The sequence below is a fragment of the Genypterus blacodes genome, unplaced genomic scaffold, assembly GCF_046128005.1.
Source record: "Genypterus blacodes isolate CSIRO-AG114 ecotype Tasmania unplaced genomic scaffold, CSIRO-AGI_Gbla_v1 ptg000100l_1, whole genome shotgun sequence".
NCBI lineage: Eukaryota > Metazoa > Chordata > Actinopteri > Ophidiiformes > Ophidiidae > Genypterus > Genypterus blacodes.
Window position 1 is genome coordinate 350,645 of NW_027466904.1, and position 25,062 is coordinate 375,706.

The 25,062-nt window shown below is 46.7% G+C and overlaps 1 protein-coding gene and 1 long non-coding RNA gene across 2 annotated transcripts in view; both read right to left on the reverse strand.

The window, feature by feature from the left end:
- The window catches only part of LOC143008260 (uncharacterized), a 70,863-nt gene extending 52,621 nt beyond the window's left edge, over window positions 1–18,242 (reverse strand). The window contains exons 1-2 of the long non-coding RNA XR_012964575.1: window positions 17,919–18,242; window positions 17,623–17,720 (exon numbers count right to left, since the gene is read on the reverse strand). This is a non-coding gene — a long non-coding RNA (uncharacterized LOC143008260). The remainder of the gene's footprint in view (window positions 1–17,622; window positions 17,721–17,918) is intronic.
- Window positions 18,243–20,781: 2,539 nt separating this feature from the next.
- Window positions 20,782–24,888, reverse strand: sox4a (SRY-box transcription factor 4a). Its single transcript, XM_076159936.1, has one exon. It carries the CDS (start codon window positions 23,936–23,938, stop codon window positions 22,823–22,825), a length of 1,116 nt encoding a protein of 371 aa, XP_076016051.1. The 5' UTR covers window positions 23,939–24,888; the 3' UTR covers window positions 20,782–22,822.
- Window positions 24,889–25,062: the final 174 nt, after the last annotated feature.

Consider the following 25,062-nt stretch of genomic DNA (forward strand, 5'->3'; position numbering starts at 1 on the left):
GAAAAAGTCCTGAATCAGCTTCACAGTGCTGCTGATGCTAATCTCTAATAGGCTAATCTGCACTAAACTCCCATTCTGAGTGTGTGTGTGTGTGTGTGTGTGTGTGTGTGTGTGTGTGTGTGTGTGTGTGTGTGTGTGTGTGTGTGTGTGTGTGTGTGTGTGTGCGTGTGCGTGTGCGTGCTGCTCTCTTTTCGGAGCTTAACCCCTCGGTGTCAGTCAGGAGCTGCTGCGTCTGTGTGCCTCAGCTTTGAACACGAGTATCTCCAGACAGCTTAAGCTACAGAGCGAGCTAATGAAACGCCTCCAGGGATATTTCTACTCTTTATTTATTCACTTCCATTGAAATCAAACGTATTTAAGTAGCGCTCTTATCCACGGTAATAGGATTCCATTTGCAGATCGCCTGAGAGTTCATACAGTGTAAAGAGTAAAGGTCAGAGCTTTGACAAAATGCTAGAATCACATATTTACTAAAGGCATATAAGGACAATAAGTAAAATAAGAAGAAAAGTTCAAGCTAAAAGGCTTCTGTAGCACTGGGGGTACGATTCTACTTTATATTTTGGTATAAAACAACAACTACAAAGACATAAAGCCAATTAAGAAAGCCTGGTGTAAGAAAATAAGAGCTGATCAAACTCCCTGACTTCTGCCGGTCCGTCCTTGTCCCAGAGCCAAGATGACTCAACCCTGTCCAGGACCTCAACCACCACAAACACTCATAAACAACACTTCCTCACTGACTAAGCTCTGAACAATACAGAGCGTGTGTATGCAGCAAAAAGCCTTTCCTCTCAATCCGACACTTGTAATTCTTATCATTGATTCAAGATCAAAATCTCACATTTTATCTGAAAGCTCTTTCTATAGCTGGGAAAGGAGACGTTAGGTGAACAATTTCCCAGCAGATTCACTTGGGAAAGTACACACAGCGGTGGAAACAAGCCATGGAGTCAAAGAGATATAAAGAATATGGATCAGAGTTCACTCAGCTGCGTTAAATCCTTTTTTACAGCAATTTAATACAACGTCTTCCTCATCTGTTCATGTATTCTTCTCACCAGACTGTCACATACGCTCCATCTCAAACCTGGGATGTGGACGTCTCCTCCCCCCGCCAGAGCCTGATACAATTACAGGTCAAACCAAGGTCACGCATTTGTTGCTGATTGGCCCAGAGGGGGGGGGGGGGGATTACATCATTTACGTGGGATGACATGTTTGCTGACTGATCTGACTCATGCACCTGAAGGAATGCGAAGCGTATTTGGACGAGGAAAGCCAAAAGCGTAAAAATGGACTGGGCTGGAATGAATCACACACACACACACACACACACACACACACAAAGCTCCGGTGATTAACTGTCCGGCTCAAATCAAGGCTGTTGTCTTTCCCAAACCTGGAAATGAGGAATATGTGTGTGAATTGTGTTTAAATGTCAGGAAGACAACGCAAATGTGGAACTGCGCCCCATTTCTTCTACAAACACTGAATGCGTCCTTGAGCAAGGCACCGATCTGGTCAGTGGTTGGGGTGTACAGTGTGTCCCTAGGAAGCTGCTGGGTGTGTGTAAGTATGTGTGTGAAACATGGTATTAGAAAGAGAAAGCGAACAGCACGCATGTTGAAGTGTCCATGTTGTATAAATGTAACTTTCCTCGGCCCATTTAGCACGAGAGCAAATGTGTTCACAAGCCTGAGTGAGCGGCCTTAATGCCCAGGCGCTCTGGATTACACACACCACCAGTCTGCTGGCTCCACAGCTCTTGTCAGGCCCACAGAGGAGAGATAATTGAGTGTGTGTACACAGACGCGTATACAATGACACTTCATATGAACAAACATAAAGCCTGATCAAACACGGGGCTGAGCTGATACAGAGTGTTGAATGGCTCTGGCTCTGTGATCTACTGTGCGTGCTAAAGCTCGGCGTAGCGTGACGTTTGGAGCTTTGTACATGTTAATGGGACCTGCTGATCAAATGTCCTCTGATGGTTGGGAGGGATATGAGGGTGACGTGATCTCCGTCGGCCCCCCTAATGCATCACGCCGCACGCGGGCGTCTGGCGGGGCTGAATGGGAACACGTGGCGTTTGTTTCCCCCTCCCTTTATTCAGCCGGGGTAGATTGCCTTTCACAAACATGGCTGTTAAAAGTTCATTCTTGGGAACGGCCCAGAATGAATACAATCTTACAGCTGTGCGTGTTCAGCGGGCAGAAGCACCTGCAGCGCTCCAGCTTCACTTCATTAAACAAAGGGGAGAGGAACAGTGAGCTGGTGATGTAGAGGCCTTCATGTTGGGAATTGTGGAACCTATCTGAGGACAGGCTGGAACAGGCTTATGGAAAATGATCCCCAATCCAAAATGTGGATGATCCAATAAGAGCACGGCCCCCTGATGAGCAGCAGCAGAGAGGAGCAGTGTGACGCTGTTGTTGTTGTCTTGTGTCGATGCTCTTAATTTCCCTAGATTCTCTTTATTCACTTTGCTTTTTGTCTTCATTTAAAAGTTTCATGTTGTGGTGTAAACGGTACAGAGAGCAGTAAGCAGGGAAAGGAAGGTCACACTCTCATACTCATGCATCCTTCCTGGGTTGGAATCTGAGGGAGTAGCAGTGTTTTTGTTCACTGTCAACAACAGGATGTGACAACACGGACCTGGTGTGTGAAGCCGAGCGTACCTCATCACGCTGCTGCTCTTACAGCACTGAGAGCCAGATGAGTGTGCTGGGTAAATATTTAGGACGCCGTGACTGAGGACTCTCCTGCTCACGGGCTGACGTGGGTGTGAGAGTGAGCAGTGGGAGGAAATGGAACATCAACATATATAAAGTAAAGAGTCTCTATAAGGGAATACATTTGGACAAATCAATACCGTGGGGATTCATCTTCCTCCAGCCCAGACTAGAATCTACTGCTCAACAGTCTGGGGGAGGTACCTCAGCTTGACCTGGACATCTAGAGGACTTGGAGTGGTTTCAAAACCTTCACAGGGACAAAGACAGAAACATAACAACACAGCACAACAGCCTAAACAGGGAGAGAGGGAGAGAGGGAGAGAGAGAGAGAGAGAGAGAGAGAGATAGATGAGGAGCGCCGGAGAGAGAGAAGGAGGTGATGAATGGTGTTGTTTTTCTCTGTATGGAGGATAACTGTATCCTCCTCTGGGAGACGCTGAGCCAGAGAGCTGCTGGTGAGCACCAGTCATGTGTCTCGGAGACAGCCAATGGAAATATGGGGATTTGGTTCATATGCGAGTTTACTGGGTCAGAGTCAGAGCAGTGGAGGAGGCGGCAGCCAATGGGAAGGTGTATCAGCGTCTGGAGGATTAGCCAATGAGGCTGCGGTGTGGTGTCTGGTACCAGTTGATGTCTGACAGTTAGACAGAGTGTATCTAATTACCTCAGCCGAGGCTCAGCATGGGTCCGTGTGCACGCGTGTCTGTGTGTACGTGTGCGTGTGGGTGGAACTGAGGAGAGAGAGAGAGGGAGGGAGTGAGAATTAGAATTAGAGGAAGAGGAAGGTGGTTTGGAGGTTTTGGCAAAAGTTAAAAAACAAGGCATTAGATTTGGATGGTGGCCACCAGAAAAGTGAACCGGTGCCAACGTGTGTGTGATGAAAGACAGCAGGGGTATAAATACACGACATCGCACGGCAAGATTAACATTAAATGAGATCTATTATGGAGGGATACATCACATCGCTCCACACCCCATGTCCATTAAAGCCATTTGTGTTACAGTGTGAGAACAAAGGAAATATGTGTATGGATGGATGTGTGTGTTGAAATGTGTGAATATTTGTATATTTGTCTCTTTCCTGACAGAATGAATAGAGCCTTGTTTCCCACAGTGTAATGGCCTATTATTATCTCTAACACATTGTTCCTCTCAGTACAGACTCACTCACTCCACTCTGCCACTCTATTACTGACTGGACGGCCCAGAGTCTGTCAGCTTTTAATGGGGCGGGCACACACACACACACACACAGTACAGTACACGCACACACACTCCACTTCAGCCAGAGGTGAGTGGGGTGATAGGCGAGGGCAGCTGGCTGGTGGGCTTTTCCTGTTTTGACTGGTTCAGTCTGGGACAAAAAATGCTTTACACACACACACACACAAAGGCACACACACGCACACACACACACACTCTAGCTGCTCAAGTGTCACACAGTGGCGTCACTCACATGCTGCCACGGTTTGGTTTCCCCTTCTGCTTACTTGCAGGTTTTAATATGCGGTCCTGTCCCTTAGCTACAGAGGGTAACCACGTTGTCTCAAGATAAAAACAAACTCTCTCTCTGTGACACACACACACACGCACACACACACAGCCAAGAGTGAGAACACAAACCTAAACTTTCATTTGCTAAAACCTAAGCCAACGTCTCCAGGCTGTCTTGACAAAGGACGGTATAACTGAGAGGAGTGTGTTCAAGAGAAAAGAGGAAAGGACAACAGAGAATGTGGGTGTGTGTGTTGGTTGGCGTGTGTGTGTGTGTGTTTAGACTTTCATCACTAACAGTGTACAGAAATACTTCATCCTAGCAAGACAATCCATAATATGTTGTGGTGAGGTGTAATTACAACAAGCTTGTCTCCTGCGCACGCCAGCCAACGCCGGCATCACAACCACACTGAGGTTTCAATCCATCTGGCTGAAGTTTGAACTCATCCACCGTCTCTCTCTCTCTCTCTCTCTCTCTAGGATCTCTCCCTTCATCCATTCAAACTTGGACGAGCACACTACGCACCAGAAGCCGTATTGAGAATGAGTATTGGGAGGAAGATGAAATAATGATCCGGTTGTTTTCCGCACCGGTACCGGTTGTGCTCCAAACCCGGTGAAGGGCTGTTGTTGTTATTCTTTGATCAGACCAGCAGGAATAACAATCTATAATTCATAATGTTCAGTCTAGTCTGGGAACACTAGGCACTCCACCTTTAATTATTGATCAAACAGAACAGATTTAATATCAATCACTGAGGCATAGACAGAAGTGAGCAAAGTAGGAGAAATGGGAGAATCTCTGGGGCGCTGCTGTCTCGCCCTCTAATGAAAACAAAAATGAAACACCGTCCAGTTTGTAATATGGTGATGCTGTGTGTGTGTGTGTGTGTGTGTGTGTGTGTGTGTGTGTGTGTGTGGAGCTTGGACAGACTCTCTGGGACGCTCTCTTCTCTCCAGCGTTGCAGCTTTCTGAAGGCTCACGCTGACAGTTTTCAATCTAAAGCTGCCAGTAGTTTGCTGCTTATTTCATGTGTTTGCACTCCGTCCAAAGAAAAATTCACTTTTCCACTGAGAAGGCTGGAAAAAAGTTCAGCCACAAGAAAATACTGACTGATACCAAACTACACTCCTTATATGATCATCAGTGCTACCAACATTACAGCTTCATCACTACATCACTACTGCTGCTATTTACCTTTAGCTTTAGCATTTCTACCACTAAAACTACTACAACTGCTTCTACTACTGTTCACTCACCACCACTAGTAACTGTTAACCTACCAGCATGACTAGTATTCATCCTTCTACTGCTACTTATCGCCATTGCTGCTCCATGTTACTACTACTTTGACTACTACCATCATTCAAATGAAGCTACTACTTCTTCTACTATATTATTCCTACATCTACTGACTGCTTGACTGCTCTTGTGAGTGAGCGGTATCACTAGATGAGCTTTACTAGATGAACCATCACAAGTATCTCTCCTGCATCAGCCACTAAAGCTAGAGAACATGGCAGAGTCCTGTTGTGTCTGCTGTTACTCCACTGGGTGGACCAACGTGCAGCTGAGTCCTACTGATTGCACCGGGCCTGTGAGAGGGGATTGCAGCTGGAGAAGCAATCGGACACACACACATTCGCACACACACACATGCGTAAAACCCCGACATACTTGCAGCTTCCTGCGTTTTACTGTCTATTGTTATATATAGAAACACAGCTCTAACTTATCACTTTCAACACTGAGGGTGCAATTAGAAATGGACTCACATGGAACACATTCTGTCCACACACACACACGCGCGCGCACACACACACACACACACACACACACACACACACACACACACACACACACACACACACACACACACACACACACACACACACACACACACACACACACACACACACACACACACACACACACACACACACGCACACACACGCACACACACACACACACACACACACACACACACAAGCATTCCTGCTATGAGAAGGGGCCCTATCCTTCCACTTAGTAGAGGAATGCAAGAAGAGAGAGAGAGAGAGAGAGAGTGGGACTTTCCCCAGGATCCCAGAAGAACGAGGGAGAGAGGAAGCAGACAGTGGGAGCAACGGAGGACAGGAACAAATACAGGAGGAGGGAAAATGGATGTGTTGCCTTGTGTGCGGGTTCTTTTCTCTTTCCCACAGTGGAAGTGACCCAGTTATGAGTGCTCACTGTGTGGAGAGGCCCTGAAACACAAGGAGAGGAGGATGATGATGATGATAAAAACATGAGACATGTATCAGAGGGGTCGCATGACGACACCGTGAAGAGCTGGGGAATGTTCTGATGACTGAGCTGCTCTCTCTCTCTCTCCTCTCTCCCTCCCTTCCTCCCTCTCTCTTTCTCCCTCTCTCCTTCAAACGTCCCCCTCTCCTTCCATCCTGCTCCCTCGCTCTCTGTCTGCCTGTATATCTCTCACCGTCTCTCCCTCTCAAGGTTAATGGTGTGTCTCCAGTGTTTCCTGCAGTTGCCACCGCTGTTCCCATTGATCCCACACACAGTCGCCGACGCTGCTGCCCATATGGCACTGCTGAGTGTGTGTGTGTGCCTGCCTGTGTGTGTGCGTGCGTGCGTGCGTGTGTGTGTGTGACAGGGATCAGTACACTGGTGTCTTGATTGTGACTCAGTATGTGCATGAGTGCATGTGGGTGAGTGGGTGTGTGTGTGTGGTCTCCTTGGTGAGCCAGCTGCTGGCATTCAAGATTGTGTGTGAAGTGTGTGTGTGTGTGTAACAGTAGACCAAAACCTCTGACATTAGTAAACTTGCCGTGTCATCTCAATCCAGGGAGGCCTCACTGTGATAAAGGAACAAGGAGTCCTTTCACCCCAGTGTGACTGTGTGTGTGTGTGTGTGTGTGTGTGTGCATTTACCTGTGTGTCTCTGTATGTGTGTGTGTGTGTGTGTCAGTGAGGGTGGTCTCCACCTGTGGATTAGACAGGATGGGCCTGTATGCAGTTGCAGGTGGGGGGCCTTTACTCTCTCTCTCTCTCCTACACACAGGTCGAGTTCACGATGATCCAAACAACACAAGTGTCCTTAAAACTATAATATAAAGTTAGACAATAAAGTTGAACACACATTTGTAGCAGTAGTAGTAGAACAACAAATGCTTTTAGCGCTACAACCAATACCTGCTACCTTTCCAACTCATTCAACACTAATATCCCTCTAACTTCATCAATAAGTGATATGATTGAGCATAAAACAAGCATCGAAGAGGCTATAGAATAGGCTATATAATGTATACATCCATACTGTGTGCTGTGTACGGGCGAGGCCTCTGTGCTCAGCTCCAAACACATGACACATCTAGTTACAACACCACACTGACAAGCCATAAATATCCACCTGACATCTGCACAGGCCTCCGTGTGATGAACCACCTAAAGACTCGTCCAGCTACAGATCTGAGACTAAACAACATATAGCGTCACTACCGTGGCCCTGTATTTGTGCGTTTCCATTAAATGAGAGCATCCTGGTGTTTTGTCGTTTGGTGAGAAACTGTGCAAAGTGATTAGGAAGAAGCGGTGAACAGCACTTAACACGTGGAGCATCATCATCACCCTGTGTGTGTGTGTGTCTCTACCTGAGGAACATATAGCTGCTTATTATCACTCCCTGTTAATCTGCACTCTCAGCCTCATGAACGTCTTTAATGTGGGATTTCCTCACCAGCCACATGTTTACTGCATGGAACATCAAAGAGACACGCCGTCGATTCTCCAATTGATTGCTTCGGGGAGATAAACTCTGATCTAGGTCATTGGTAGGGGTTCTTGGTGAGTTGGAGGAGTTTGGATTGTATTTGTAGGTCTTTGAATGGACAGATGAACGACTCTGCTCCACCTTAGACACATTACCTCACCCACAATGTAATGCAGCATAGGTTTAGACGCACAGTCAATGGTCCTGGATGGTGTTCCATTAGTTAGAATCAAAGAAGCAGTGAGGATCTGTTACGCAAAGACAAAAAGTCTCTCAGAGAGAAAGAGAGCGTTTGAGTATCGGCCTTCATCCTCCTCTCGTATCGGTCTCTCCTCCTCGCTCTGCGGTGGAGAAAAGGGAGTGAGAGTGCAAGCCACATCTTAGTCTGCCAAAAATCACATTTCCCCTCTATGCTATAGCTGGTTTACATTAACTCTCACACATGCATGGCAAGGCCCGAGTCCACCCACTTCACATTTCATTACCAAGAAAAGCTGAAACTGTTACAGCGAGCGCTCCACTATGGCAGAGATCACTGAGGTGATTCATCAGAACCCGGGTTGAAAAAGTGCTGGAGAATGTGGAGGGTTAAGTAGAGTGGGTGTGTGTGTGTGTGTGTGTGTGTGTGTGTGTGTGTGTGTGTGTGTGTGTGTGTGTGTGTGTGTGTGTGTGTGTGAGGGGTGGGGGGGTACAGAAGTAGGGAAGGGGAAGCTGTGTATAAATTCAGCCCCTGGGATTGAGGGAGTATGGAAACTGAAGAATCTGAGGTCAAACATGGCGGCTCCATGTGTGATCTCAGCCTGGAAGCAGTGCTGCTGTAGTGTGTGTGTGTGTGTGTGTGTGTGTGTACATTAGAGTGTGTTCACTTCACTGTAACACATCTCTGTGCGGTGAATAGTGTCATTGATTCCATCTTGCATCAATTGTGCAGAGGGCGGATCGATCTCAAGCCTTTTGGCTCTTTGGAAGCCTTTGAGAAGTTTATCCTATATTCATTATGTTCAACCACAGGCCAGCAGTTATGGGTGAGAGAGGGCGGAGTCACACGTGGGGAAGTTGTGTAACGTCTCTGTCTCAGTTATGGATCGACTCTCTCACTGTAGCAGCACACACACCGTCGCCAAAGCGGTGTGCAAAAGCTAATTTTTCAAAAAACAACATATTTCAAACTGTATTAAGATGATGAAGCCTCTCTCTCTCTCTTCCTCCCTCTCTCTCCCTCTCTCTCTCTCCTGCCGCATATGGATCAGTTTAAACACACCCCGCACTGGCCCACTTTCAGAATGTCACAGGACATTTATCTTTATTCCCTTCTTCCTCTCCGTACCTTATAGAGAAATGGTTTTCACAGATGTGTGCTCTCTCTACACTCGTCTGCCTCTCTCGTCCTCCTGCTCGCTCGCTCGCTCGCCCTCCCTCTACTTACATGGTTTTCTGCCTTATCCCTCGCTGTGTGCCTGTGCACACTTATAGAGCCTTCCATCTGGAAAATATATCCTTCCACTGTACGTATAGGAGCATATCTCTCCAGGACTTTCCTCTTCACTCTCCTCCCTCCTTTCATCTCCTCATCCTCTCCTCTTCTCTTCCCTCCTTCACCTCCTCTCTCTCTCCCCCCGCCCCCCCTCTTGTAAAACTCACTCTACCGCTCTTCCTGCTTACTTATGTTGTTAGAATAAGTACATGTAACCTAGTATCCCTGCTTAAATGGATGTAGTTAATATAAGTACAGGCTCGTCTCAGGGATATGAAAGTATAAATTATTCATTTCCTGACACAAGTGAAGGATTGTTTCTCATATTATCTCCTCATCATGGGTGAACATAGGGGTGGACAAAACCCCCAAAATGCAATTTGATACAACCGGCATCGCGGTCTGACACACAGAGCTGTACCGATTTAGATCTGTGTGTATGTTGAGTCTGTAAAATGGATCACACAGACCAAACTCTGGCTCTTCACCTGGACTGCATCTTATAAAATGGCACATAAGCTTTAGAAAATGATGTCACTTTGGCCCTGTGAGCACCGGGAGATGGAGAACAGAGACGTGCAGGTCAGGTGAATTGGAAACCTCATATTGCGTGTGGTGTGTGTGTGTACTGTGTGTGTGTGTGTGTGTGTGTGTACTCTACACTGAGCTGTGGCTGTGGTGACATTTGCTTAAAGCTGCTCCGGCTAAAAGCTTTCTGAATGTACTGAAACCTGAGCGGAGCACAGGCTGGTGGTAAACCGACCCAAACTGGAAGCCAAGGACACTAGAGGAGGAATCTAGGAGTAGGAGTTACCTTCTGATACCACACAACAACGATATTAAGCTGCTGATGTCATAGGTAATGGGATTTTTTTTGCTATAGAGTTGCAATTGGAGATAACGGCCCGTCAACAACATCTTTCAGGACGCAAGATAGTGAAGAAGTATTGATTCTTTATCTGTGCAACAATTCACAATCTAGACGCCATCTATTGTACAACAGGATTGTAAAGAAGCAGACATGAGAGAGAGAGAGAACAGAGCGATTGCAGACTGGCAGCAGCAGAATGTGTCGCCTGTAAACAAAGCTGCGTTTCTTCTGAGCTTGTTTTCCTACACTTCACTTCACTTCACGCTTACTGTTTCGCCTCAAACAGCAAAACTCCTCCTGTGGTGATCGTCACTCAGCGTGTGATCGGTGCTGAAAGGGAACGACTCAGGTAGGACACACACACACACACACACACACACACACACACACACACACACACACACACACACAAACAAACATATGAAGAAAGACTCAATCAAAGGTTATTGCCTGAATCCAGGTCAGATACCTCAGACCTCTCCCCTGTACTTGCTCTTCTTCTTCTTCTCCTCCTCCTCTTTTAATGGTGGACTGCTACCTTTACTGCCAGGCCTGTGATCATGAATTTGGCTGGGAACATATTGTGCAACACCTCATTCACACACGGAGGACAAAACATGCAAATAAAACCTTGTTCTCAAACTCTGTGGCTTTAAACTGAAGACAAACACAAGTAAGTGAGTGAATACTGAATCTTTGGATGAAACATCAGTGGAGAGGAGTGACAGCAGTGATGGACGAGCCGGCGCCTGATGCCCCGACTCAGGCTCCATTACTACAGCAGACCTGACAGCTCAACAAGGACCGCATGGAAGAAGCTCCAGCACATGGAGATGCTTGTGCTGGTTGACATCTGTAAGTCTTTACACCGAGCATCTTGCCCAGTCTGAATCATTCAACTATTTTCTAAAAATAAAAACAAACACAAGGGGAGGAACTCGACCCTTAGAACAGCTTTGTTGGCAATTTTAATGCTTTCTCTTTTTTCTGCAATCTTCCGCATTGATAAATGTCTAGACAGGCTGGGACACACACACACACACACACACACACACACACACACACACACACACACACACACACACACACACACACACACACACACACACACACACACACACACACACACACACACACACACACACACACACACACACACACCTCAACAGCTCCCATGGAATCCAGTCCACTTACGTAAGGACGGATTACACAAGCAGAAAGTAAAAGAACAATAGAACTCTGTGGTTATATTTGATCAAGTGTGTGAGAGCTGCAGTGTATGGGAGGCGAGCGCCCGAGCGTTTGAAAGGAAGGATGTGCATGAGTCTATATGTCAGCGAGGGGAGGAGGAAGACAGACAGAGATGGAGGAGGGAGAGGCAGGGGGTCGCAGACGTTCGCTGCGGCGCAGGAGAAAGGGAGCAATTCATCATCTCACTGGGGCTCGGCTCTCTAAACTCTGCTGCTTGTGTTGGTGATTTACATTTTGTAGGAACTACTTTGGCACTGTTGTCCTGATGAAAGTCACAACAGTGAAGTCAGTGCGGTGAATTAGTGTGAGAACAGAAAGGAGGTGGTGGTGAGAGAGAGGAAGAGGAGGAGGAGGAGGAGGAAGCGGGTGAGGAGGTGTAGGTTTGACTTAAACAGCATAAGGTCTGCTGGAGCTGCTTCCACACTTCAAGGGCTTTAGTGACAGGGAAGCTGCTCTATTCAGCACCGTCAGCACTTTGGCTTGCACGTGTGTGTGTGTGTGTGTGTGTGTGTGTGTGTGTGCGTGTGTGCGTGTGTGCGGTACATATGTGTGCCTATCCACAGGGAATGAAAACTCCCCATGTTGTTCCATAAAGCAAGGACACTTTGCTACATAGGCGGAAAGGACAAGTACATACATACTGAGAGCAAGAACATCCTATAGAGCCGGACCAGCTCGGGTACCAGGAGGCGTTCAGGTACGACTGGGATTGTGAACACTCAGGTTAGATGGGAAGGTTAGGACTCAGCTTCATCACTCATTACTCAGTCCTTCTTATTATTACCTAAACTAAATGATTCCTAACACTGCCCCATCATGAGAGGATGAGAAGCTTTCACACACTCAGAGAATAAACCTGAGTGAGAGAAATGCTGATTATTCTGCACCAATATTCAATAAATAATGGAGTTAAAGAGAGATTAGAGCTCATACCTCTGCCAAGGCCACACATTGTTACAGACGCTGAGTGCTTGGGTTCATTGTTACTGTACATCAATCTATTACTGAGCCTCCTGAGCAAGCAGAGACAGAATTTTAGCGATTTTAATTTGATTTATTATTTTAAAATTGAATAACTTAACTCAGCTTTCCATCAAATTTAGTTAAATTCAGTGCTTCACTTTTTTTAGTAATCCAGCGAACAAACCAACCTAACGCCATCACACACACACACACACACACACACACACACACACACACACACACACACACACACACACACACACACACACACACACACACACACACACAGAGTGGCTTTGTTAGACGCACACAGGCTTTAAGATAGGAAAGGAGCCATAAAAGCACACTTTGTATTGTTCAGGAAGCTGTGATGAGAGAATAAAAGTGTGTGTCAAACCACACAGTGGAGCCGGAGCGAGTGTGTGTGGTGCGGTGGCACGGTGGCACGCAGCAGTAAAGTGCAGCCATCCCTGCCTGGCACACAGGACACACATTCACTCTGTGACAGCGTGTCACACCACATGATTTATGACGGGTAATTATGGTTATGGAGGTGACATCATATCCTACTCACTGGCTCCCGCATGAATCCATGCTGTGTATGTACAGTATGTGTGAGCATGTGTGTGTGTGTGCGTGTGCCTGCATGTGTGTGTGTATGTTGGTGACTAATTAGTTATGCTGTCTGGATCCAGCAGCGACTGTCTTTGTTTTTCTACAGAACGGAAGACAAGGCATGTCACAACAACATATCTCGCAGCTTCTCCAGACGTGCCGCAATGCACACACACACACACACACAGATGCACGCACACAGATGCACGCACACACACACACAGGATGCACACACACACACACACACACAGGATGCATACATATGGGGCCCCACAAAGGAGTCCCCGCTTACATTCTAACGCTTTGTTTAACAGGAAGAGATTTCCTTCTTTACCTCGGGAGGAGAATGGACCAGAGCACGGAGGACAGAGAGCATCAGTCACATTCCTCTGCAGAGGGCTGACAGAGCTAACCATCACTTTACCACGGGGCTGAAATCAGTGACAGCGAGAGGCGTACAATTAGAAATCATCACTCCACACCTAACTGCTGGTGGCAGGCATGGGCACGACAAATGTGAAATTGGAAAGATTATAACACAATTTCTCTTTCCTGTGCACATCTGCTAATGCACTTGCCAGTTGTAAATAAATGCTTTCATCTAAAAATGATTTGACAAACCGGGGCCGCTGCATGCCTTGGATTACAGAGACGGGGGCTGCGGTGAGAGAATGCTTGTATATATATTTACAAGAGGCTTTACACTGTTAAATTAATCCAGGATAAAGCAGGGACACGTATTCGTCTTGGTCACATGGAAGATCAGCTTCACAGCACAAAGACAAATGTGGAGAAGATGCTTTAATGCTGTTTTTGTAGGCGATGAAGCATGCACAGGCCAGTAAAGGTGGTCAGAGGGGGGCGGGAGGGGGGGGGGGGGGGGGGACATGAGTGTGTCCTTAATAAGCCTATTTGGAAGAAACAAAAGAATTAAAAAATGAAACTATAGCAGAGACAGACAGGCAGTGAGGGACTGTAATGAGTCATATTAGTTGTAGCGTACGTGAAGACTCGTAGCCACAGGGGCCTCATTTGTGAACGAGCTTCAAAAAGTCCATATTTGAACTTTGAGCTGCTATTAAGGCAACATCGGGAAAATCAAAACCAGCCTGATTTCTTTATCTGAATACAGATTTATTAAAGCGCAGGGTTAGAATCCATCTCCCCGCTCTCTAACCTTGCAAACACTTCTCCACTCAGAGGACCTTTAGCTGCTTTTGTCTGCATGCACAGCGTGGAGGAAAAGAACTTCACAACAAACCCCCTGACTCGTCCTCTTGCTCTTTTTGTCAGTGGCTGCTAGTTAAAAAAAAAACAAGAAAAAAACGTATCCGCTGACCTGAATATGAATTTTCCAAGGTCACAGAGAAACAGTAGTCATACAACGCTGCTGGGCTTAGAGCCAAACTTCTCATGTGGGCTGTGTGCGTAAGGATCAGTGAGTTAATTATTATGGCGTTCATATGAGATGAATGATAAAGGAACAAAAGCCAGCCTCTACCTGATAACGCTCCGGTCCAGCACCAAACTCATTCCCCTCTCCCTGACACACAGACACATGCAGGTTGAGTGGTGGAGTCTCTCTGCTCTCCTGTTCTCTTGTTTTGTGCTCAGATGCATCATTGAAATGTTTGCTCTTTCCCCTCCTCTAATCTGCCAGCATCAGGCTGCACCCCCCCTGCAGCGCTACCGACAAGCTGCGGAACTTTGTGGAGGACACAGACATGGAGTAATTATTGCTCCGTAAGTAAATAAGGATTCAAAGTGAAACTGTGGGTTTGCATGCATTTCATTTTTGGAAATTATTATTATTTGTTTATTTTGTTTAAAAAAAGTGTGTTTGTGTATTTATGATTTTATTTTATTTTTAGCATTTCTTTTAAAGAGGCACTACAAAGGTGAAGGTTTGTAATCATTGGATGTTTATGTGATTTGTAGGTTGTATAATAAGAAAACTTATCTACAGTATATTTCAACACAGTTTACAGTTCAGAAGTGGGCCATCTCTTGTCGTGAGGAAAGTATAATAAGTTGTAGCCGAGCACTTAAACCTACAGGGAACATGGGGGGCCGACTTCTGAAGCAAAGTGCCCGCTCATCATCCCTTGCAGATGAGCGGCTCAATAGTGAACTGAGTTGAGTCTTTCATGTTTTGATAGTCCACCATCATCCTTCAAATAGGATGAGAACATCTCCTAAAGCCCACCAGAGGATTTTCTTTCCTAAGAGCCCTCAGGTAGTTCAGAGATTCACAACCAATTCTTAGGTTTAATAATCAAAAGCATCTTCACATCCTCCATCCCAGCCTGGTTCTGCTTCTAAGCTTCACTGTATTGCTGCTCAGCAGGCTGCCGGCTGCAGGAAAGGACAAGTCGGATTGCCCTCCACACACCTATTGATGTTTTTCATGAAAACTTTCATCTGACTGACAGTGTGGATCCAAAGAGACCAAAACACACCTCAACACCTCCTTCCTAAGACCTGTCACTCAGCCTTCCAAACACCTCAGTCCCTTATGGATCTGTAATCCCACCGCTCCTACGATTCAGAGGTAGAAGAAGAAGTACTCAAATCCATTTTAAGTTAAAGTTCTGCATTGAAATTCTCTTTTTTTATGAGACAATGTGAACACATCTCAGTTTTCAGAGAGTTCGGAATAAAATTGGGAAATTTCCTCCAATATATTTGTTTGACTTGACTTTGATTTGTAGCTTTAAGTCATTACAAATAAAAAAAAAGGTAAGTAACCAACCAGTAAGCAGTCCTTTCCACCTCTGGTACTTGATTAGAACACTCACACTGCAGATTTAAGACTTGAAGTTACTGCAAATATTAATTCCAGGATGTAACATAGTATCAATATTATTAAGACAGACACAGACACGCACAGACTGATGATGACTAAACGCCACCTGTTATTCTACGCACATTTATTTCATCTTTAAAAGGAGGAATTTTCGCCGTATACATCCACAACAACAAGTCATCCTGTCGCACTCTCGATCCATGTCTGTGTTCTGTCGTCGTCTACGCTGGCATCGCCTCAGCCAAGCTGTTTCCTAAAATTATGACAACTGTCCAAGGAGATGATGTAATTTAGGGTTGTGTCATGGTAACAATGCTAACTTCCAATCTGAGCGTTAAAACACCGGCTGCAAGTAGGTCGCCCGTCTCACATGTCAGGGGAAAATCAAACATGGCACACTTTCAGCTTCGCCCCATGAAATCCTGCACTTCAATTTGCACTTTTTCCACATCGGGCTAAGAGACGATTCCCTGCTCCTCAGGTTCTCCTCTCGTACTTCTTAACTCCCACCTCTCTGACTCAGTCTTCATTCCTCCGGCACACTAAACTGTTTCAGCACACAGATAAACAATGACGTCTCTCTCTATAATGTAACAACACAGCACCACGCCTCATCAAACCACACAGCCGAGGCATTTTAGAGCTCTGCAAAAGTAGTAAGTGCACATGTCAACAAACCTGGGTTACAATGGGCTTAGAGGGAGCCACGCCCACTCTACTGTGGCGGCCAATTATAGCTAAATACTAAGGAAAGAACAAGACGAGAAGACGAGCAAATTGATGCAGATAGACCCAAGATGTCAGAGTGTAAAAGTGGGGATAAGAGCGCCACCATCAGGTTGACCAGGACTCAAACCTTAATGGACTCTTACCTCATCCATGTCCATTCTGAAATCCATCAATCACTTTTCGAGACATCCTCTAAGAGACAAATCATCAGGCAGACCACCAGGATGCACTTCAAGCATCACAAGTAGTACAGTCACCACACTTACCACAGATTGAGAACCACCGGTCTGTATGTGAGACCTGCTGCTGGTCTGCCTGCACCTACTTCAACACTCAGACGAGCTAAATAATCACTTTAGACTCAGTAAATTATAGATATATGACATCATACACAGGCGGGCTGCAATAACAGGTTTGCACAATGTATGTCACAACCGCACTCCAAACTTTACAGCTGTCACCACGGTGATTCATGAATGAGTGGCACTCCACAGCCACTGATGCAAGTTTAATGTGGACATTACTCTGTTTATCCTACGTGAGTGCCCACAGGCAACGCTGCTCGCTGCCCTCCTGCACTGGCACACACCATTTGACTTTGTTATGAACTGGAATATAGAGAAAGAGAGTGTGTGTGTGTGTGTGTGAGTGTGTCCGTGCTGCCAGTGTTCAACCCATCAGACACAGCAGGCGAAGATGCTGTAATCATTGCTCCATGCACAACTGAGAAGTGCACATACACACACACACTTACACACTTACACACTTACACACACACACATTTACACACACTCCACTCCAGTGAGCCGCTGTCCAGCCCTTCCTGTGCTGAACAGGCAGTAAGCACGGACCCCAAAACATCATTAAATAATCATCAGGATCATTTACAGCAGAAGTGGACCTACTTTACTTTGACCGTCGTGTCTGGCACCGGCGGCGGAAGCGGAAGCGTTTCTGGATCAAGTTGCAGTTGTATTGCAGCATCCATCACACGTGTTCCGACCTGGAAACAAAAGTCCCACAAAGTAACTTTATTAAAACGCAATTAAACGCGTGCAAAACTTCCTGTTTGAGAGGGGAAAGAGTCCTCAGTGTCTCCTTAACAAAGGGAAGAGGAGTTAAGCGTCACAACAAACAACGTGTTGCGTTTTAAGAGTAAATAACAACAATAACAACACATTCTATAAAGCCAAATGTTTACCTGCTGGTCTCTGCTCGTCATTCCCACGTTATTCCCACTTTTCCCAGCGTTTCCTCTCAAACATCCCGTCAACAAAGTCTGTCCTCTTTGTCTGCAACTCTCGCGGGAGAAAAAGTTTCCCTCTCGCCGCTCTGACTTCTCATCTCCTCCGCTCATCTTCATCTTTATCTTTATCTTCCTCCTTATCTTCTTCGGCGTCCCCGGTGTGTGTTTTCACTCGTAAGGAGCGAGCGCAGAGGTGTAAATCAGTGTGGTAAAGTTGGGCTTTGTGCCATGACAGCAGCGGTGTTTGTGTTGTCTTTGTTCTTGAGCTCGTGAGCGCGCGTGCTGCCTGGAACTTCACCGGCGGCGGCACGAGACAGATCATCCCTGTGCTCACCCAGTGGGACCGCCAGCGCGCCAGCGATGATCAACAGTTTACGTTGACTTTAATGTTGTTTCTTATCTCCCATTATCGATATAATATCCCATATTATTCCAACAATATTCCCGCTGGGACGAATAAGAGCATCAAGTGTGCAGCAGAGCTCTGATCACTTTAAAGTCTTTATGTGTGTGTATTACCTTCATATTCCTGTGGGGACATGGAGGTGTTTGAAGAAGAGTCCATCCACCTCCCTCTGCTCTCCTCTGATCAGTATCAGTGTCAGTCACGTGATCTAGGATGTAGAGATCTATACTTCATCTGGAATTAATTATACACAACATTGTTTTTACTCCAGCTTTAAATTTGGTAAACATTTGGACTCTGGACTTGATTTGGGACTTGTTTGGTCTCAGCTCTGTTGATTGTCAAATACAGGTGGTCTTAAACTACACAAACACGTTCATATACATTAAATATAATAAAATAGCTGTTAAATAAAAATACAGGAACTCCCAGAGGAGATTCAAAACAACAATGAGGTCGCTGAAAACTTAATAGACCCTTGACAGCAACACACACACACACACATACACACACACACACACACACACACACACACACACGGAGAGAGAGAGACACACACGCACGCACCAGAAAAGTTACTAAAGCCATATAAGGTGATTCCATAGCAATAATTACTGAAAGTTAGCACAAACACATTGGTTTTCTATAGGGAACACAAAGGAACACTTCATTAAAAAGACAAATCCAGTTGGATGCTTGTGTTTTGCAGAAGCAAGTTTGCATAGTTTTAATTAAATTGAAATGTTTTGTTGCAGTCTAAGGTCTAGATTTCCATGAAAGTCCCTCTAAGTACAGATATCTGCTGTGTTTCCCTGGGTTACTATAGAAAGCAGCTCATCTAACTCATCTAACTTCATATTACACTGAAGCCACACATGAGTCGACACATGACGCTCTGAATTGAAATTTGGTGTCAAACTCAAATCATGGATGTCATCATATTGTCATCCTCAGCATCAGCCTCAGCCTCAGCCTCAGCTCAAAGTAGTGAGTGAGTCACAAAGTGAATCTGATGTGTGAACGTGTGTGTGTCATGCACAACGCTCCCTGTGGGCTTCTCTCTTAAATGCACATGAATGTATGTCTGTGTACGCTCACACACACACACACACACACACACGTCTGGATGTGGGTCAGTGTGTGAACACGTGTGTGTGTACGGAGGCTGTATCTCCTCACATCCACAGAGGATGAGTGGACTCATGCAGGTCCAAAAAGGGGATCTACACACCTCTCACTGTTTCCTGTGTGATGTGGAGCTGATTGCAGACATCTGGGGCAGCGTCTTGTCTTTGGGTGTGTGTGTGTGTGTGTGTGTGTGTGTGTGTGTGTGTGTAATGACCATGCCTTATCTTTCTCATTACCCAGCCAGAGATGTCAAAGTAAAGCTGGAGACGGCTGTGCTCTCCTGACAGAGAGAGATGGAAATAATTACCAATGTCTCTTGTGGAATAGGGCGTAAATTGATACACACTAAATACTGTACCTCAGGGGTCTCTCTCTCTCTCTCACCCTCTCTCTCCCTCTCTCCTTCTCGTCAGATGTACTAGACAAATGAATGCATCCAGAAGGAATTAATTGGATTTGGGAGCAGTCTCCTGCACAATCCACCAGGATAGACAAACACACACACACACACACACACATGCACAGGCACACCCACATGCTCACTCTCCTCCCTCCCTTTGGCACACACACACCCACGGTACCTACACCTCCTCTCCTCCTCCTTTATTCCAGTCATGCCTTGCAGAAATGTCTACCCCCCCCCCCCCCGCATTGGATCAGTCTTTGTCCCTTCTACCTCACACACACACAGTGAGGAGAGAGAGAGAGAGAGAGAGAGAGAGAGAGAGAGAGAGAGAGAGAGAGAGAGAGAGAGAGAGAGAGAGAGAGAGAGAGAGAGAGAGAGAGAGAGAGAAAGAGAGAGCAGCATGCTGTTCCCCAGTGGATTGCAGCCTCTCTCTCGGATACAGTGTTTCCATGGCAGCCACGTTTTCTGCACGTGTAGAGTCAGACGGAGTAAGAGAGAGAGAGAGAAAGACCACTCCTATTGATTCACTGGCTGTCTATTGATTCAGTCTAGAGCTGCACACTTACCTACAGCAAACACACACACACACACACACACACACACACACACACACACATGTACCTGCTCGTGTGCACAAACTGAGTGCAAACATCCAGACTGGATCTCTGAATGAGCCTCCTCCTCTGTGGAATGCCGTACAGGACGGAGGAGCTTTTGTTGAATGTGCTTTTCACCTTCAGTGCATTTAGCCGCTGACGTTATCTCCTTATGTGTGTGTGCAACATGAAACTGCTTGGTAAGTGCAGGGGGACTTGATGTACAGGGGGGGGGGGGGGGGTCAAGGGTCAAACAGTGACAAACCACAAGCAAACAGTTGATACTTTTCAGTTCCAGCTGATTTTATTTCCTTCTTGGAAGAAAAGAAAAACAAATAAAAAAACGACAATCTGTACAGAGGTCTGAGAGGCAGTGATTGACCCAAAATTGGCTGGTTTTGAGCAATAAACATCAAATGATATTGGCATGATTGGACAAAACATGATCATACACAGCATATTGCACAAATGAAGAAAGAAAAAAGAGGACAAGAGAAAAAAGATGTCTGAAGAAACTCCTGGACCACAATCATCTTTAACATAAGGATGTCCAAAGATGGCTGTCCTAGTGCCTGTCGTTGATCATCATCATCATCATCATCATCATCATACATAAAACACACAATCTTTGCTTATAGTACAGTCAGTTTACATAAATATCTTCATGTTATTATTCTTTTAAAAATCTTAAACACAACAGCTATAGCTACATATACCTGAATCTGAAATACAAATGCTATTTGCCATGCCATAATATAGGAAAACAATTAGCCTGCTATACTTAGCCAACAGGTACAGAAAGGTTAAATACTATTTTTTGATGCAATTTGCGCAATAACAGATGAAGCACTTCATACATCTCCCTCCCTCCAAGTCTAGGCAAAGTGGAATGAGTGTGAAATTCCATCCAGTGGTTCAAATAAAACTTATCTTGATAAAACAAAAGAAAAAAACACAAACAAAAACAAAAGACACACACACACAGAGGTATTAGCTCTATCCAAACAGTGACTCTGGGATCTTTCACTTATATACTTTAGGTTTATGTGTATTGGAGCAACACAGTCACCACTCAGACGAGGAGTCTCAGTGGTGCTTTGTTTACTTGGCTGGTGAAACTGGAGTCACTGTGCCATTAAGAAGCATGTGGGTAAATACTGTAAACACTGTGTGAGGTCAGATTGTGCCAAACAAACCCCCCATCTGCATGACTAAACACCAATGTAGATCCAAACAACAATGTTGTAGGCTACCCACTCGCCAGTAACCCCCTTCTATAGATTTTGTACAAAAATACAAGTAGAAAATCATGACACACTCAAATCTCCTTAAAAGTGAGAAGTCAGACATTTTAAATAAGATACACTTCTAGCCCTTCCGCGCTGGATACAGACAGGTGTATGTGCACAAACACAAACGAGACCTGTACGAGAACAATACTTCTATGTATAAAAAAGTTTGGCCGGTATAAATACATCAATATAAAAAAACGCAATCTGACACAGAGGGACTACAAAGTTGAAGTACTATAGGCAGAAAAGGATGCGCGTTGGGGAGCATTGGTCCTGAATTGTGCACTGAGTGTTAAAAAGGTTTCAGAAAAAGGGTTTTTCTGAAGTTTTGAGTCAGTCTTTAAGTCCTGCCGTTGAAGAAGAGAAGCTGGTGATAGTGAATTGTGTCCTATGATCACACACATTGCGTAATTACGCAGCAATGAACACTGTTACGCATATAACAACAAGAAAATCCTCCTTATGAGGGAGGGAGGGCATGCGTGTCGATATTGAAACTATTTCGAGTTTGGAAAACAAACTACACCTGAATAGCAACTTGATGGTCAATGTGAATCGGCTATATCATAAACAAAAGCTAACCAACATGACGAGCTGTCCAGCTAGTGTCCCTTTCCCCCCAAAATAACATTAAGATTCAAAGTTCAGTCTCAGTCTCGTCTTTGTGCAGACCGACTGGCTTCTTCAGCGTCTCGGCTCGAGTCTGTGTCTCTGCTCTCTGCTTACATTCATTCACTCCTCCTCCTCCTCCGTGTCCAAATGCAAACTAAGCATTTCCCCCACCGTGTGCGCGTTCCCGTTACGCGCACGCACAGAGCGCTGTCCAAAGTCTGCGAGCGGTCATTTGCGCGCACCTGCTGGGCGTCAAACGCGCACGCAGGCCACATGTATCTTTCCCCCGGATTCACTCTTCCTCGTTTCGTGAAAGAATGGCGGAAATATTTCGTGTCTGGGCGCACACGCTGGTCTGGGGGGTCTTGAAGTGTTTTAACGTAGGGGGGACGTCGCGGTTCCGCTCCAACGTGGTCTCTTCAGTAGGTGAACACCAGGTTGGAGATGGTGGACTCCAGCCAGTCTCCTGAGATCATCTCGCTGACCTCTGGGGTGCAGTAGTCGGGGAAGTCGAAGTGAGATCCCGCCCCGCACTCTCCAAAGCTCCAGTCCAAGTCCCGGTCCAGCTCTGCGTCGGAGAAACCCATGCCGCCCAGTGACATGCTCTCAAAGCCCGGGCTCGGGTTTGGGTCGAGCCGCTCGTCCTCAAACTCTTCATCCGACGATGTGGATGACACAGAGGATGAGGAGTGCGAGGCTGACGGTGTGGGAGAGGAGGCGCGGGCGTACCTGAGCCGGGCGGTGGGCGAAGACTCCCTGGTCGCCGGGCTCTCCTCGTACAGGCTGAGCGGGTCGCTGGACTCCGCCGAGCTGCTGAGGGTGGGACTGGCCGGGACCCCCACGGAGGGAGGCCCGCTCTCCAGGCTGCCTGCCCCGCCGAACACGTGGCCGCGCCTCGCCTCTCCGGTGCGCTTCTCCGGAATCTGTCTGGCTCCAGACACTGACCTGGATTTGAAGAGCGCCTGGTGGTCACCGGAGGAGGCGCAGTCCTGAGCCTGAGCGCTCGACCTGATGCCACCCGGTTTGTGCGTCCTGCTCACCCCCTTCGACCCGGAGCTCCTCTTCACACCGGGCTTGGCGCTGCGCTCCCCGCTCTTATCCCCGCGGTCCGCCGGCTTACTCGCTCCGCTGCCCGACTTGACCTTCTTCCTGGGTCGGTACTTGTAGTCTGGGTAGTCAGCCATGTGTTTGAGTCTGAGCCGCTCCGCCTCACGGATGAAGGGGATCTTGTCCGTGTCTTTCAGCAGCTTCCAGCGCTTCCCCAGACGCTTGGAGATCTCCGCGTTGTGCATGTCTGGAGACTGCTCCATGATCTTCCGCCTCTCGATCTGTGACCAAACCATGAAAGCGTTCATGGGTCTCTTGATGTGCCCCGTTGGAGTTTTGCACCACGCCAAGTCGCTCCTCTCCCCGGAGGAGGGGGATTCGGGGGTCGGAGACACATCCATCTCCAAGTCCATTTCTCCGGTGTCCGTGGAGTCCCCGCCGGGGGAGTGAGCGTGGGCGCTCTCTGTCTGGCTCATGTGCTGCACCATCCTCTCCTCCGAATGCCTCAGCTGTCTGGAGAAATGCAGTGCGGTGCTCTGACAAAGTTCGGGTGCGTAAAAAAACCCAAAAACCTTAATCCCTCACTTGTTTGACTTGAAGGCGCGTTAAAGAGCCGCGCACTGGCTGACGATCACGCGTCTCAAAAGTTCATCCAAGTCTCCCGTCTGTCTCTTTTCAGCTCAGTCTCTGCTGTAGACGCCTGATCGCTCAACTTTCTTTCTCTCCAGTGCGTTTTTTCAAGGAAACAACAACAAAAAATTGCGAATCCGGATACTATGATTCAAAAAACAGAACTTTCAACTGCCTGTGCGGCTGAACACTCGCCCTGCAAGGCAGAGAACGCGTCGCTCTGGGCGGCAGAGCAAGTCCCTTAAGTGAACCTGGCTGTCTGCAGCGCAGCTTGTCTGTGCGGTTGGAGAACCATGTGGTTGAATGGAACGGCTGCGCTTTCTCATAGTCTCCCTGTTTCCTGAGCGCTCTATAATGTTACTGTAAACACAACAACGAGAACCTCGCCGCTTTATACCCTCATCGCGAGAAATGAGAGCCAATCAGCAGCTGTCTCCACCGTGAATTTTCAGTCTGGCCACGCCCCCCTGCGCGCCCATTGGCTGAATAAAAAACGGGTAATAATAATAATAATGTGCAATGAGGATCGGTGTGTCTGACCTCATTCCTGTCAGACTCCAGTGGAAGAAAGACGAACTTGGTGTGTGTGTGTGTGTGTGTGTGTGTGTGTGTGTGTGTATATATGTGTGTGTTTAAAGGAACACGGTGTCCTTTCTCCTGCTGCAAGGGGAAGCATGCAAGGATATTCACCGGGCTACATCAGTTTCATGTGGTTTGAGTGTTGACTAAATTTAGACGGTGTGTAATGAGGAGGACGCGGAAATGCTGAGGAAACACAAAAGCATCCGTGGACAAGTCGGTGCGGTGTGGCGGGCAAGGGCTGTTGGTGAAGGGTGAAGCCCACCCCAAACCTGGCAACCGCCGCCGCCGCCCCTGTTATTTACAGAAAACAAGCCGTCACAACACAAATGCGCCTCATTACATCACTGTAACGAGAATCACGCGGTTCAGGAGTGAGAACGCTGCATTATAGTAAAGCCCG